The 17,379-nt window shown below is 39.8% G+C and overlaps 1 protein-coding gene across 1 annotated transcript in view; it reads left to right on the top strand.

Annotated features, from left to right (window-relative positions):
* LOC137624264 (titin-like) overlaps positions 1 to 9,828 on the top strand; it is a 52,466-nt gene extending 42,638 nt beyond the window's left edge. Inside the window, 3 exon segments of the mRNA XM_068354800.1 lie at positions 7,531 to 8,863; positions 8,991 to 9,237; positions 9,240 to 9,828. Coding sequence (XP_068210901.1) covers positions 7,531 to 8,863; positions 8,991 to 9,237; positions 9,240 to 9,664 — 2,005 coding nt within the window. The 3' untranslated portion in view covers positions 9,665 to 9,828.
* Positions 9,829 to 17,379: the final 7,551 nt, after the last annotated feature.

Below are 17,379 nucleotides of genomic sequence, written 5' to 3'. Positions count from 1 at the left end.
TATACTTTGTATGGCGGAGAACTGTCAGAATTTATGAGACGGGTCATTTTGACCCGGAACAGATTAGATGTTACAAAACGGGTGAATTGCTAAAATTGTAAGCTCTCTATAAACACTGGCCATTCTAAATCTTGGAAAAGTTATGCAATAAGAGGGTATTGTTATATGTGCAAAAATTTTTAGCAATGTAACAGCAATCTTCCCAAAAATTAGATGTAAATCCGTGGTGTCAATATTCATCTGCAATAATTTCAACTGATACCTTTTTTTCAATAAAGTAATTGGCTGGTAGAGGTAGATTTGGAGCCTAAATGATAATAAAAATTTTGCAGTGTACCCTGGACATGCAAAATAATTTTAAAAAGTACTTTGTATGGCAAAGAACTGTCAGAATTTATAAGACGGGTCATTTTGACCCGGAACAGATTAGATGTTACCAAAATTTTAACAGACCGCAAGGGTTAAGCTATGTCCCCGATCTCCTTGCATGGTGGAATCAGGCAATGTCTTGGTTAAATGTGGAATGTAGCTCCAATATTGCGTTTACCTGGTCAAGTCTCAGTGCTTAGTACTAACACCACACAAACTGCTCAAGCAGTTAACTCTCAAAGTTAGCGGGCTAACAGGGTCCCTCTAAACAACCAGTTGGTTTTGGACTTCCACCCTCTTAAGAGTGAGCCTCCCTTATAAAGAGCAGAACGGTTTGTGTATAGTGCCGGAACAATTGACAAATTTGGAAATAACTTTTATTATTTCAAACTATACAAACCTCCCGCCATCGCCTAACCCCCAAGAGGGCCTGCCTACAATTGCAAAGGGACTTACTGTTACTAATGTGGTTGTGAGGGGGGTGGCCGGTCAACCCCCCCACTCCCCCTTCGCTAACTTGTGGTGGGTAGTTACATCTCTCTTAAAAGTCTTACGGCTAGTTTCAACCATCGCCAAAATATGTCTCCACTGTAAAGAGCTCCAGGTTTCTATAATTAGGTAAAATACAAATTATTTCCAAATTTGTCATTATTTGTGAGCAAATTCATCTTATACCAAATGGAGTTTACAGTACATGTAAATATCTTGTTTGTATTCTCTGAAAAATTCAAATTCCTTTTCAAGTTTGCAATATGTGATATAAGTCTTTTACAGTAGTTATGTACATAAACTTACGTACAATACATCTATGCAGGGGCATATATTCAGGGTGTGCTTCAGCCAGAGAGAGAAATGCAAGTCAGTTCTAAATAAATTCAGCAGTATATGGGAAATAACATCTTATTGTTTTTAACTGTTACAAGCAATAGTTTATAAAAGGATTATGAGTGTTTTGTAGAAGCACTGCACACCCAATAATTATTGTATAATGTGGCATAGCACCTACAGTGGAGTGTGAGGGGAGACTGTTCAAAACATAGGCCTTAGGTGTGCATGTTGATGAACGCACACTGCTTGCGTCCAATTTTTCTACCGAGATGTTTAGTAAGCTAGAAGGTATAAAGGGCCTTTCACTAATTGAGCATAATGATAACACTTGCAAGAATTATAATATAGTACAGTCTTTATTATAAAATCAAAATTGTATTAATTAATCCTAAAAAGAGATTGGGTTCACCTGACATTTTATGATCTACTGTGTCTACAGTCAGTGTTGTGAGAGGTGCATTTTGATTGACTTCTTGTTGTGTGTATTACTGAATTTACAATTTGCTTGTGATTTGTTTTAGATAAATGATACAGTTGTTTAATTTACTTTGATAATATATGTAATATAATCAAAATGAAAACATTCATTATTTCGTATTTACACAAGTTGCTTTATTTTCCAGCTATCAATATGAATGAATACCCAGTATAAATTTCTGTCCAGCACACTCGGTGACAGAAACCTTTATGTGCCCCTGCATCTATGTATTAACCACATTGTTACACAGCTATGCCAATCACATGAACATTGCCAGGTGTATAGGTGAACCCATTTAAAGGTTCATACTTTATAGTCATTAATTCTGCATAGAAATTTATTAAGTTTACACTTTGTTGATAGTTTTAAGTTACTGTTTATTGGAATTTATTTTCAAGATTTTTATGGGTCCATCAATTAATTTTCCCTTTTTTTATGACCACAGAATTAATACCTTAATCTTCCTGCACTCTTTTTTTTTTTTTTTTTTCCTCCCTGAAAACAAGGTTGATCAGCAAAAAAGTAACATCTAATCTGTTCAGGTCAAATGACCCGTTCCTACTTTTTGTTATATTTGTTTTTATACCCTTAACTTTTGCAGTCTCCTTGGGGTCTTTTTCTTACCCGAAGCTAATTTAATTGAACATACCTGAACTCTTTTAATGTGCACTGTAAAGGGTTAGTATTTCATGACTTTTCCTAAATTTGTGAGGTTATTAGCGGGAATAAATATTGCAAATGCAATATCAACAGTTTTTACGTGATAAAAAAAGTAACATCTTTTATCCTCGGGTCTTTTGACCCGCATTCATTTTAATGCAAAATTATAGATAATTTTGACCAAAATTCTTTTGATATGATTAATAATGATGCTGATTAGAGTAATATTAACCCTTATACTCAGTGTGGCCACGATCGTGGCTCGCTAATCCTCTGTTGAAAGGTTTAGCTAGCCACGATCGTGGCCTCACGGGGTCTAGCGGTAAAGCCACGATTGTGGCCTCACTGAGTATAAGGGTTAATATTACTCTAATCAGCATCATTATTAATCATATCAAAAGAATTTTGGTCAAAATTATCTATAATTTTACATTAAAATGAATGCGGGTCAAAAAAGACCCGAGGATAAAAGATGTTAATTTTTTTTATCACGTAAAAACTGTTGATAATGCATTTGCAATCTTGTATACATATATATATATATATATATATATATATATATATATATATATATATATATATATATATATATATATATATATATATATATAATAGTACTTTTCATAAGGGCACCTTTCCAGATTATCACAACTGATTATTATGGAGGATGAGAATGATAGGAGTTTTACTCAGTCAGAGACTGATGATGATGATGATGATAGCAATTATGATGGCTGTGATACTAGTGAGGAAGATATTGCTACTGATGATGAAAGTGAGAAGGATGATGTATCAGTTGATGAAAGTGATGATAATCCCGATGGTGATAGAAGTGATGAAGGAGTCTGGATGAAGGTATTAGACAATGAAGTTGGACCACCACCTGTAAGATTCACAGGCGATTGTGGACCAATCCATCCCCCAAAACACGATGCCCAACCAATAGAATACCTGAAGCTCTTTATTACAGATAGTTTTATTCAGAAAATTGTTGATGAAACTAATCTGTATGCAAGTCAGTGGATCCAGTCCCATACTGAGTATCTTCAACAAAAGAAAAGGTCTATGGTCAACTTATGGATCAAACAAGGTCAAACATTTGTGAATGAAATATTTGCTTTCTTAGGAGTTATTTTGAATATGGGGCTTATCAAGAAACCAACCCTGAGGTCTTACTGGGATTGTACAAATCCAAGCCAGGCAACACCGTGGTTCCCTAACCACTTCAACAGAGAGAGGTTTGAAGTTTTACTCAAGTTTCTGCATTTTGCAGACAATTCAAAAATGCCACCACCAGATCACCCAGCATATAAATTGTATAAAATACAACCAGTTATTGATCACTTCCAGAGAACTTTCAAAAGTCATTATTACCCTGAACAAAAAATATTCATTGATGAAAGTATTATTGGCCTTAGAGGTAAGACCCCTCATTTGCGACATTATATGCCAAATAAGCATCATGCTAGGTTTGGGACAAAGGTTTGGTCTTTATGCGAGGCAAGAACTGGCTATACTTATGCTTTTGAAGTATATAGGGGAACAGCTGGTATGCGAGTAAGTGATAATGAAGCCACATATGACCTTGTTATGGGGCTTCTTGAGAAAGCAGGGTTATTTCATCGTCGTCATCACCTAGGTCTTGATGATTACTTTTCTTCACCTAAGCTATTTCAAGATCTTTGGCAAAATGGCACAACAGCAACTGGAACAGTTCGCACTAACCGTAAAGGATTGCCTATGGATGCTGTAAAGAAAAAATTAAAAAATAAAGAGATTTCAGAGCGTAGAAAGGGTCCTTTGTTATGTGTGACTTACAAGGATGGCAAGAAAACACCTGTTCTTTTATCTACTTTCTCAAAAGCAGGCTATAAAACTGTGAACAGAACAGGAAAACCTGTCAAAATTGTTCCACATATTGTTGATGACTACAATCATGTCATGGGTGGTGTAGACATGAAAGACACAAAGTTGTACTCGTTCCTATCTGAACGTAAGACACTGAAATGGACTAATAAGGGAAGCTTTTCACTGATTGGGACTGCTGTCCTCAACAGCTGTATACTGTATGCTGCTAATACATCAAGAAGCCATCTCTTAGATAGATATAAGTTCATGGTCTCCTTAGTTGAGTCACTTGTTCAGAACTATGAGCCGGTAAAAATCGTCAGGAAAAGACGCACTCTTGAACAGATACATGCAGCTTCACTCCCACCAGATCGAATAAGGAGTCCCTCCCATGGTCATAAAATTGTAAAACTCCCAGTGGGAAAGAAAAGGAACTGTATAGCAGGTCACCCTAAAAGGGTCCGCACAGGCTATTTTTGTCCAAAATGTGATGGGGGAATTTGCCCTGAGTGCTTCACAGTTTTCCACAATAAATTGAATTACTAGGCATCAACTGGAAGGGTTTTATTTACCTTATCATTTGATACCTGTAACACTACTAAAAATAACTATAAAGCCATTTCATAGTCATTCAAAGTTAGTTTTAAAGAAAAATTGAAATTTTTTTCTACATCTATTTCACTTTCAGCCTTTTATGTCATCATATTGTTTTGATTTAGGATAATTTATGACAATGTATCAGAAAATTCTAAGCAATAGCTTTCTATTGATATATAACTTCATTTAGTTTAGAGCAGTTCTACTTTTCTGGAATTGAGATCAAACCCAAATATCGAGAATTAGTGATGGCGGCAGTATTTTATGTACGTATTTACTTTAGGCTAAAATTTATAAGTCCGTAGTATAAGGGTTAAAAGATTGCAATAATGATAATAATAGTAATAGTAAAAGGCCCCTGAATTTACTTTAGTTCTCCTAATCCGTTTTTGTTCCACGTTTTCTTTGATTGCATTGTGTTCGTTTACTTTATTTTTGATAAAGTCACTTCTCTTGTTTACATATCAGTGTGAAAGTGAAGGAAACACTAGTAATTTACTCTGGCGATTTCTTCTTGCTATGGCTGAGTAGTATGTTTCACGGGTTGTTCTCGCACTACAAGAACAACCCATGTCTAAATCAGGTTGTTTTTTTTTTTTTTTTTTTTTTTTTTTTTTTTTTTTTTTTTTTTTTTTTTTTTTCTCTCTCCAGAGGAGTAGCTTTTCTGTGGGTAGATTTTACTGCCAAGATGAAGAAAGTGATGATTTCAATTCAGACATTGAGGATAGTGAAAGTGATAATGTTACTTTAAATAGAGATCATAGTAGTGATTCTGAATATTCTGAAAATGATGGTGACCAAGATAATTCATCATCACTAAACAATAATGCCACTCAAGACCTTGATCATGAAATATTTGTTTCCAAAAATGGAGATATAATATGGCATGGGGAGAGAGATGGACAATGCTCCTCAGCTGGTATACGATGTGCTAGGAATGTAATCTCTCAAACACCTGGGATTACCCGGTAAGCAGCCTCGAGAATCACTAATGATGTAGTATCTGCCTTTAACCTTTTCATAACTGAAGACATTTTCAAAATAATTCTTGAAATGACAAATAAGGATGCAAATAAAGTGACTGGAAGAGATGTTTGCAATATGAATGAATTGAAGGCTTTTTATTGGTTGCGTATCTTAGCTGGCCTGTATAAATCTCGTCACGAGTCCCTTGGAAGTTTGTGGGATGACTCTTATGATCGGCCAATATTTAGAGCAACAATGTCTCTAAAAAGCTTCTTACAAATTTCAAAGTATGTTCGTTTTGATGATAAAACAACTCGAAACCCAAGAAGACGTTATGACAAGCTGGCAGCTATAAGAGATATTTGGGATAAGTGGGTTGAAAGGCTTCCACTTATGTTCAATGTATCATCAACCATCACAATTGATGTAATGCTTGTTCCATTCAGAGGGAGATGTCCATTTCGTCAATACATACCTTCTAAGCCAGATAGGTATTGGAAAAAAGTCTGGGCTGCTTGTGACTCTGAAACAAGTTATCTATGGAATGCAGAAGTGTACCTTGGTCAAAAACATGGTGAAGCAGCTGAACGAGAACAAGGAAAGCATGTGGTACTACAGCTGACTGATGACTTGAAAGGAAAGAACATAACATGTGATAATTTCTTTTGCAGTGTGCCCTTAGCTAAAGAGTTAAGTTGTCGAGGTCAGACTATAGTAGGAACTGTTCGTAGAAATAGGAAAGAACTTCCTGCTGAATTTGTAAATCCAAAAAATCGCACAGTATATTCCACCATTAAAGGATACTATGAGGATAATGTCCTTATTTTATATTGCCCCAGGAAAGGTATGCATGATTCCATAACATTTAGTGAGAAAGAAGATAAGAAACCAAACATTATTGAGTTTTATAATGAGACAAAAGGGGGTGTGGACACTCTTGATAAGCTTGTGGCAACTTATCGATCAAAACGCCAAACAGTGAGATGGCCAATGGCCTTGTTTGATATCATAATTGACATTTCAGCTTACAATGCCTTTGTATTGTGGATGCAAGTTGATCCAGATTGGAATAAAGGTGTTAGCTTTAAACGAAGGTTATTTTTGCAAGAGCTTGGATTAAGCTTAGTTCAGTCCCATTTGGCAGTGCGACCTACGTTACCGAGGACTCCCAATGCTAAACGTGTTTGTGAAGCAGCAAGAACTGATCTAAATACTACTACAGCTCCAGACCAGTCACAACCATCAAAGAGACGACGTTGCTACCTTTGCAAGGAGACAATAAGGTCTCAACTGTATGTAGCCAATGCCGAAAACATGCTTGCAAACAACATGGCACAGTAACATACAAATGCAATACATGTGCATAAAAAGCTTCAAATAGAGACTAACCTTTATAATGGTAGGGAGGATGGGTGGGATAGGTGAGGAGTCTGAAGGACAGTCACTTCCACATACAATAGCAATATCACTATGTATGGCGAAGAACTGTCTAAATGTAAACATGGGTCATATCTGACCCGAAGGAGAATGGATGTGACTATTCAAATATAGAACCGCCTGTGCACAATAACATTGCACATGTGAGTTTAAGAAGTAAATTCATTGCTAATAGGGGCAAGAATCTTTCAAAATTTTATGCAAAATATAGCACAGTAACATTCAATTTCAGAGCTTTGGTTTATTTATGCCCTTGCCCTCAAAATGAATGGAATGTTGATTAGTTGGTAGGTTGGAGGCCTAGTTTAGGAGTATCTTTTAACACCGGACACTGCTCACCATTCCAGAGATCGCCAGCGAAGAGACAACTTATATCACAGAGACAACATGCCTAAAACAAAGCAGACACGAGGAAGAGCAAAGCAGAGAAGGCCAGAAGCCGACAGGCCAGAGGCAGAGACCGCTGAGAGAGATCATTCCCCTCAGTCATCCATATCAAGTGTCGATGTTACCCCAGAGACACAGCAGGATCCACTCGAAAGCCAGAGACAGCCATTGAGTGAGGACGAGGCTACCAGACAGCAGAAGAAGCGGGTCCGGGTGTCCAAGAAAGAAATCCCTGAGTACCGCTGGACAGAAGAGACCGAGTTGAGGTTGGCCGAGCTTGTGAAAGAGATCCCCCAGCTGTATGACAAGAGGCAGAAGGAGTTTCTCAACGTGGCGGCCAAGAACAGCTGGTGGGACAGAGTCGGAGAGCTGCTGGAGCCTCCTGCCATTGGTCCCCAATGCAAGAAGCACTATGAGAACATGAGAACCAGGGTGGGGAAGATTATGAAGAAGGAGAAGAAGAGTGGAGCTGGCCAGTCACAGAGGAGTGCTCGTGCTGACCAGATCATGGAGACCTGGAGTTTCCTGACGCAACACATCGTCCGGGGAGAGACAGTCCCCAGTAAGCAGTTTGCTGTCCCAGAGTCAGCTGCAGTGACTATCAGTGACGATGACGACGATGAAGTGAGGTCCACAGGTTCCCCAGAGACACAGCAATATCCACTCGAAAGCCAGAGACAGCCATCGAGTGAGGACGAGGCTACCAGACAGCAGAAGAAGCGGGTCCGGGTGTCCAAGAAAGAAATCCCTGAGTACCCTTGGACAGAAGAGACCGAGTTGAGGTTGGCCGAGCTCGTGAAAGAGATCCCCCAGCTGTATGACAAGAAGCACAAGGAGTTTCTCAACGTGGCGGCCAAGAACAGCTGGTGGGACAGAGTCGGAGAGCTGCTGGAGCCTCCTGCCATTGGTCCCCAATGCAAGAAGCACTACGAGAACATGAGAACCAGGGTGGGGAAGATTATGAAGAAGGAGAAGAAGAGTGGAGCTGGCCAGTCACAGAGGAGTGCTCGTGCTGACCAGATCATGGAGACCTGGAGTTTCCTGACGCAACACATCGTCCGGGGAGAGACAGTCCCCAGTGAGCAGTTTGCTGTCCCAGAGTCAGCTGCAGTTACTATCAGTGACGATGACGACGATGAAGTGAGGTCCACAGGTTCCCAGAGCCAAGCATCTTCTACCACCGGGAAGGGCAAGGGTAAGGAGAAGTGGTCCAGGCCACCAACAACAGAGACAGCCACCACAACCGCCGACACCAGGGTGACCCAGAGCGACCTCAGTGATGCAGTGAAGCAGGTGAGAATCCCAATGTCTACATGCAGATTGTGTTCCAGTTTGATCCATTGCTCTTGACATGACATGTGTAATATGTTGCATTGAAATGTGGTACATACTAAATTGTTACAATGTTTGTATGTTTCAGATCCTCTCCAAAGTAGATTCCTTGGGGGCCAGCCACTCCTACACCGGCCAACAGAAGATCGTGCACAATTTTGCGGGCCTGCTGGAAGGGCACATGCAGGGCATCCCTGAGGACTCCTGGCATGAATTCCAGATAGACTGCCTCAATCTTGTCCACCGCCACAAGCAGCGGCGTCAGCTCTTCCAGCAGCCACAGCAACAATCACCCATGACCTTGCCAGCTCCACAGCAGCAGCAACCTTCCAGCCCCCTCAGCAGCAGTTCTGGCATCAACCTCAACCAGCCACCTTGCAGGCACTGCCAGAGCAGCAGCAGCAGCAGCAGCAACCTCCAGCCAGTCAGCCATCACCTCTAACCTGGATGCCGCCCCAGTCACCACAGTCTTCAGGCCAGTCCTCCTGGACCCGTACCACGGAGTGGGAACCAAGGATGCCACCTGCACCGTCAGCCACCCTTGTCCAGGCTCCTTCACCAACACCTTCAGTGTCGTCGCTGTCAGCCGCCTTCAAGACACCTATGACACCACTCAGCTGCCCGGCCCTGACACTGGGGTCCGTCGACAGCAGCCTAGAGGGCATTTCACCCTCAACCCTCTTCACCTCCAAGGAACTCGACACATCACCAGTGCTACGGGTATCCTCAGGCAGTGGTACCAGCACCAGTAAGGACACTTGAGTGAGAGACTAGGCAGTCAGCCATTGAGAGACTTCTAAAGATTTGTAAATAGTTGGACTGTGATACTTGTACATATTTCTTGTTTTCTGTTTTCATGTTAATAAATTTTTATCTTATTTCAAAACACTTATTTTTCTTTTTAACCTTGAAATAAAGTTAAAGAGGAACGAAAACGAAACGGGGGGGGGGGGATAAAGGACAACAGAAAAAAAAAAAACTCCCCTCCCCCACTCCCCCCTCCAAAAAAGAAAAGGGCAATGAAACCCCCCCCTCCAAAAAATGAAAATAAACAAAAGAAAAAGAAACGAAAAAGAGAAAAAGAAACAAAAAAAGGAAAAAAAAGATACAAAAAAAGAAATGGAATAGAAAAGGAAAAAATGAAAAGAAAAGGAGAAATGAAAACGAACAATAAAAAAAGTCCCCTCTCCCACTCACCAAAAAGAAAAAAAAAGAAACAAAGAAATGGAAGTAAACGATAAGAGAACCGAATAGAAAGAGAAACGGTAAAAGGTGGTGTTGGTGAAGAAGACTGGACAAGGGTGGCTAACTGTTCAGGTGGCATCTTTGGTTTCCACTCCGTGGTACGGGTCCTGGAGGACTGGCCTGAAGACTCTGGTGACTGGGCCCGCATCTAGGTTAGAGTTGATGGCTGACTGGCTGGAGGCTGCTGCTGCTGCTGCTGCTGCTGTGGGGCTGGCCAGCAGTGTTGCCGAAGTGCGGAAATTTTGTCTGCTACGCGGAAAATAAAGTCTACGGGACAGCTATCCATGTTCGTATGCGGAAGCGGATTCCTCATCGGCATAGTTTGCACCAATTGCCTCATGGGCTATTCTTGTGAATTTCTGATTGATATTGTTGTCTGGTTTATTGTTTTATAGATTTTTTTGTATGTAAGTAAATATATACTCACATGATAAATCAGAATTTGCATAAATATCTATATACTGGAGATGTACACTCAAAATAGTTTGTTGGTTTACTACATATAAACGTTTACAATGCTAGAGTTAATGATTGAAAGTATAGGTAAGGACTATTAAAACTAGTCTCTGATAATATAGATTGAAACATGGATGAAATACAATTACAAAAGTCTTGGAACATATCATGAAAGCTTTCAACGGTAAATGTAACAATGAAATATTCGTATCTTTCCTGTTGTAACCTTCAATATCAGTGGTGCATAGCCTTTATGGTCTTTAAAACTTGCACTCTGATACAGAAGTCTTCTCTTAAACTTCTCGTCTCGCACATCTGTTGCAACGAGCATAGGCATTACTATAGGGAAAAATTCTCAAGGTCCAGAATCCGCTGTCATAACGAATGGGTGGTGCAGTAGTTACCCTGAAATCAGAATATACAGTGAACCCTCATTTATCGCGGTAGATAGGTTCCAGACGCGGGCGCGATAGGTGAAAATCCGCGAAGTAGTGACAGCATATTTACCTATTTATTTAACATGTATATTCGGACTTTTAAAACCTTCCCTTGTACGTAGTACTGTTAACAAACCACCCTTTACACCCTGTAATGTACAGAACACTTAATGCATGTACTACAGCACCCTAAACTAAAACAGGCACAAATATTAAAGGCGATTTTATATCATGTGTTTCCTAAACACCTAAAAAGCACGATAAAAAATGGCAACCAATGTTTTGTTTACGTTCATCTCTGATCATAATGAAGAAACAAACTCATTTAGTGTACACATATATGTACGTATGGTTAGTTTTTGCATCGATTATATTGATTATACAGTACTGTATGTTGATTTTTTTATTACCAATGTTTTAGTTTACGTATTTTTCTTAGGACTTCCAAATGAAATCTTTTTCTTTATGACGCCGCCTGAAACGACGGCGTGTACGCTCAGTAAACAACCACGCTCAGAACAAACAAGGCATTTAACACGCATGATGATAGTGATAAATAATGATACAGTACATACAGTATTTACAGTACAAAGCATTTACAAAATATGTTACCTTACAAATATAAATTATACAGTACTTGTACGTAGCAAAGCAGGAAAACAATTTGAGAGAGAGAGAGAGAGAGAGAGAGAGAGAGAGAGAGAGAGAGAGAGAGAGAGAGAGAGAGAGAGAGAGAGAGAGAGAGATTGTTTTACGTACGTAAATGTAAATTTTAAACAAAAAAAATATGATAGGTTACAACATGTAGACTTTTAAAACCTTCCCTTTAACTTAATGCATACAGTACGTACAGTACTAAACTATAAAACAGGTTAAAGTAAAAAATAAAGATTGTTACTGTACTCACCACGAAAGAAGTTCCAGAAAAACTTGAATGACGATGGCGATGAATTTGCTGCACAGTAGAAATGATGATGATGAAGTTGATGATGTGTTCTACTGTGCAGTCAATGATAGTATTTTACGTCTCTTCAGACGGAGGTGTCTTTTCCTGGGACACCTCTTCAACTTCTTCAATTTCTTCCGAAGGCGTACTAGCAGGAGGAACTGGCTCTTTTTTGCGAGGCTGAAAAAACATTGTGATCGGAAGTTGTTGCCGCTGCTTCTTTTTTCGATCCAAGAGCATCCTGTAGGGAGTCGTGATGTCATCGACCTTGTTGCAGAATTGCATCGAGCGAACCATATCCTCGTCCCACTCTTGCAACATTTCTTTCGCCTCCTTCATATGGTTGCAGAACTTGGCGAGCCGTTCTAATGTTAAGCCCGTTTCTTCTACATTTTCTTGGGTCTCTTCCTGGGTACCCTCACTCTCTTCCTCACTTGCCGATTTCGTCAGGTCTTTGAGGTCTGCGTCAGTTAGGGGCTGGGAATGGCAGTCCAACAACTCGTCGACGTCTTCAGTCGTCATGTCGCCAAACCCGTCACCCCCAATTATGGCAGCCAACTGCACAGATTTCCGTATTGCAGAGTGTTGGATTTCCGACGGAGTAAATCCCTTGTCGTCGTAAACAATATCGGGACACAGCTTCTTCCAGCTCGCATTTACGGTTGCAGGTTTCATCTCTTGAAGTGCCTTTTGAATATTCTGCAGGCACGTGGCTATGGTGTACTGCCGCCAGTACGCCTTCAAGTTGAAGTCTTCATCCTCGTCATCTTGGGCAGCATCCACACACGCAACGAGGTCCGCCAAGGTATTCTTCGTGTAGAGGGCCTTGAACGCCCTGATAACCCCCTGGTCCATTGGTTGAATTAATGACGTGGTGTTGGGTGGCAGGAACTCAACCTGAACGCCCTCACGCGACAGGTCAGTTGCGTGTCCACCAGCGTTATCCATAAGGAGAAGGATCTTGAATGGCAAGCCCTTCTCTAAGAGATATTCATGGACTTGCGGGATGAAACACTGGTGGAACCAGTTGGAGGTCAGCATCTTCGTAATCCATGCCTTTTGATTATGCATCCAGTACACGGGAAGGAGATTCTTATTTTTGTTTTTCAAAGCGCGAGGATTTTTCGACTTATAAATAAGCCCCGGCTTTAACAAAAATCCAGCAGCATTGCCACACATCACGAGGGTAACGCGATCCTTGAATGCCTTAAAGCCAGAGGCTTTGGCTTCCTCTTTGAACAGGAAAGTTCGCGACGGCATTCTCTTCCAAAACAAGCCGGTTTCATCCATATTAAACACTTGTTCCGGCTTGTATCCACCTTCAGCGATAATGTTCTTGAAAGTCTGGTTCACGTAAGTTTCAGCAGCGGCAGTGTCAGCGGAAGCAGACTCCCCATGCAGGGAAACGCTTTTCAGGGCGAAGCGTTTCTGAAACTTCGCGAACCATCCTTTGCTGGCGGAAAAACGTTGTTTCTGACGCTGGGAATCAGTGGAGGTCCCTGGTTGAGGATCATCTACATCATCATCTTCTTCAGCATGGTCGCCATCGTCGTCATGAGGTTCCTTTGCCGCAAAATTCTCATACAAGCTCAAAGCCTTTGTTCGGATGGTGTTCGTATCCAACGCTATGTTCTTCCGACAGTCGGCAATCCACACAGCTAAAGCACCTTCCATGCGTACGATCGTTTTATTACGCGTTGTAACGACTCGCTTCGCTGATCTGCTAAAGGTGATTGCAGCAGTCTTTCTAATGTTCGCCTCGTCCTTCCTGATGTAGCGAACGGTGGATTCGTTGATGCCAAAATGGCGGCCGGCGGCCGCGTAACTTCTACCATCTTTTAACATGTCGAGAAGCGTAACCTTCTCAGCTATCGTCATCATTCTTCGGTGGCGTTTAGGCTCACTACCAGCCTTACTAGAAGCAGAACGCTTGGGAGCCATTGTAACAGAAAGTTCAACAAAAAGTTCAACTTAAAACAGTCGCACACAGCACAGATTCAACTTCACAAACTTAAGAACGTCTACTCAGCAATACGCGGAAAGAGAAAGTGAACGATGCAGTCCCGCGAGAACTTTGATGCTGCGGGTAGAAGATGCGGGCAAAACACCAATCACAGGCTAGATAACAAAACTTGAGTTTTGATTCGTCATCTATCAGCGCTTGAACCAATCACAACCCGTCTTATACAGTACTATGGTGCGTTGGTTACTCATAGAAGATGTCCCGCGCACACTGAACGTACGTAGATTAAGTACAATACCGTAATAATAATAAATAATGATAATAATACTGTACAGTAATAATAATAATAATAATGATTAATAATAATAACAATAATAATTTTATTAACAACAACAACAATAATAATAATAATAACAATAATAATAAAAATTTACGTACGTACGCTATTTTACGCTCTCTCTCTCTCTCTCTCTCTCTCTCTCTCTCTCTCTCTCTCTCTCTCTCTCGTACGCTTACAGTACTTATTCGAAATGTGATTTTTGCAACAAAGAATATTATTGGATGCAGTACTGTACTACGTACGTATACATACAAAAGATTCATGGAAAAGAAGCACATCCATTACAGTACACACCATTCTAATATGGTATGACTGCATCTGATTTGCGTTTCATGTTCGATTTAATTTTACTACGTACTGAATTATCGTATGATCACATTCTCTTTTCGTGTTTTATTTCTTTCTGTGCTGAATTATATATCATATGTAATGCAATGAACAATCAGTAAGAGCAGATATTACTATAATTACAGTATTAATGGAATTACAGGTAACAAAATATCTTATTTGGTTATCTTCAGATTTCGCGGTATTTTCGAATTTTCCGGAAAATCCGCGATATGTATATATACTGTATATGGGTTATGGGAAAACCCCGCGAAGTGGTGAATCCGCGATTGTCGAACCGCGAAGTAGCGAGGGTTCACTGTATTGGCTTAATATCACTAATATGTGTTGTCTGCAGTACTCAAAAAATAACCCTTTTATTGGGGGTACACAGGTACGTAATAGACGTTTTCAAATAGTGATTTATTTAAAATGGTAATTTTAAATAGAATTTCGCACTGAACAAAAAATAGAGGTATGGTAGTGGCACATCTTTAGTTAAGGTGGTTCAGAATGCAGAAACTATAAACCGTCTTATACAAAAAACATTCAAGAACCCAATTTAAAATTCAAAATAGCTATCTGTTATACTTTTTAGACGAATAGTTTTGTACACTTAATTAGCTTGTTTTGCTAACATGTCTCAATTTGGTTTATAGATATACATGTTTTAGTTCAATTCTGATCATTTAAGGACTACTTGAACTGTCTCTACTATTATTAATTCTTGACCTTAGAACACGGTTGTGGGTAATTTCTATCCCGCACTCATCTGTTTCATGTGAGCTCAGCCACATGGATGGAGGCATCCAATTGGGCGTGTGTGGGGAGCTTTGGGAAAATTTTACCCCAGTGCAGTGATAACATACAAACTTGTGTGGGTAATATTGGCCATGTCATGAGAAGAGATGAACAATATATTTGGAGGAGTGATGGAAATGGAGGTACAGGGAACAAGAAGGAGAGGGAGACTAAAGCGAAGGTGGATGGCCTGTATCAAAGATGACCTTCGATCAAAGGGATTAACCGGTGATGAAGTGTGGGACAGAGGTAGATGGAGAACGCTGGCCAGAAACATTGACCCCACATAAAAGTGGGTAAAGATGCAGACAAAAAAGGAGGAGGAGGTTGGGAGGGTTCAGGTGTCGGGTGTGAATGGCAGTCACTTATACGTAGTAGACCCTGGGCATACGAGGTAATCATTTATCTACTTTGTATGGTGTACAACTCGGCATTTATGAGACTGGTCATTTTGACTTGAAACAGATTAGGTGTTACAATGTTGGTGAATTACTACAATTTTGAGTGTGAATGATGATAACTTTCTTGACGTGTTCCCTGGACATGCAGAGTAATTAAAAAAGTACTTTGTGTGCCAAGGATCTGTCTGAACTTATAGGACAGGTCATTTTGACCCGGAACAGATTAGATGTTACGATATTTCAACAGACCACAAGAGTTAAATTGCACATTATCAAGAGCTGCTGCTTCAGTCGAATTCCTTCAAAAACTATTTCTAAAATCCTCCTAAAGTATCTCCATAATATCAGCAATTATTTGAAAATGTATCATTCCCTATGAAGTTTCCCCTTATTTTGTTATAGATTTCTGATTGACCCCATTGAGGACTTGCATTTCACAGATCTTGGGAAATTTCTTCTATATCAGTAGCACTGATCGTATTTGTAATCCTGTTAGCAGTAGACTTTATGACTACAAGAATAATTTCTTGTTTCGCCACCTATTTTCCCAACTATCATTTCTACCTAAGATTATTTTCATGCCTTAGATATACAATAGGGTGGATCGTTTTTTCACGTTTTTCTATTTGATTTTAGCGGTAGTGCGGAAAAGTTGTGAATGGACATCAAAATAACTTGTGAAAAATCTGAAAGCTCTGAGATAATATCTTCAGCTTGCACAAACACACTGAAAATATAACAAGTGGGAAAAAACAGCCTCTGGTTCATTATCGTCTAAAAACATAGTTTTAATGCAACCACGTTCCGGTAGTTTCCATTTGAAAGTGATCTAAATACTCTTCAATATAGTTTGTGTGTTTTCTTCGGCGAAGTCATCTTCTGCTTCCACAAATAGCTTGAAAATTTAGAAAAATACCAGAAATACCAATAATTGACGACTTCGATAAATTGACCTCATCGTCATAAATAAGGGTAATATGACATATATTGCAGTTATTTTGTTAAATAATGAATATTCTAACTTGTACAGCTCTTAGTTTATGTTTTCTCAAATTCTATTTGAAGGAGATAACACAATCCAGAACTCACCACGAGGAGGTGGCTGAACGATGAGTTCCGCCCTACCCATTCAGTTTTCCCTCAACATTCAGTGTCTATCTGACTGTCACAGTGAGTGGATGTGTGTCACAGTGAGTGGATGTGTGTCGTGAAAATCTTTTTTTTCTGGTAGGTTTTGCAAATATTTTACTGCCTCATTATTATTGAAACAAATCAAAGGTCATTCATATTGTTTTTTTATTACTTACAGGATCACAATGTCTGCTGTTAAAGGAAAAACCAACAAACATAGCCGCAGTCAAGCGTGTGTTGTGTTTGGGCAGCCTAATGATCTCAAAGACCTTAATCTTCCTACTTATCACGATGTGATGAAACACTACCTTTTCGTGAGGCGGCAACTAAAAATAACTTCAAACAAAGAACCTTCATTTAAAGATATTAGTGATTGTGTAGTTTCCCACGTGATGAATGTTTGGAAAAGAACCTCAATTCCAACTGTTTC

The sequence above is a fragment of the Palaemon carinicauda genome, chromosome 31, assembly GCF_036898095.1.
Source record: "Palaemon carinicauda isolate YSFRI2023 chromosome 31, ASM3689809v2, whole genome shotgun sequence".
NCBI classification, from domain to species: Eukaryota; Metazoa; Arthropoda; class Malacostraca; order Decapoda; family Palaemonidae; genus Palaemon; species Palaemon carinicauda.
This window is presented reverse-complemented; position numbering and strand designations above follow the sequence as displayed.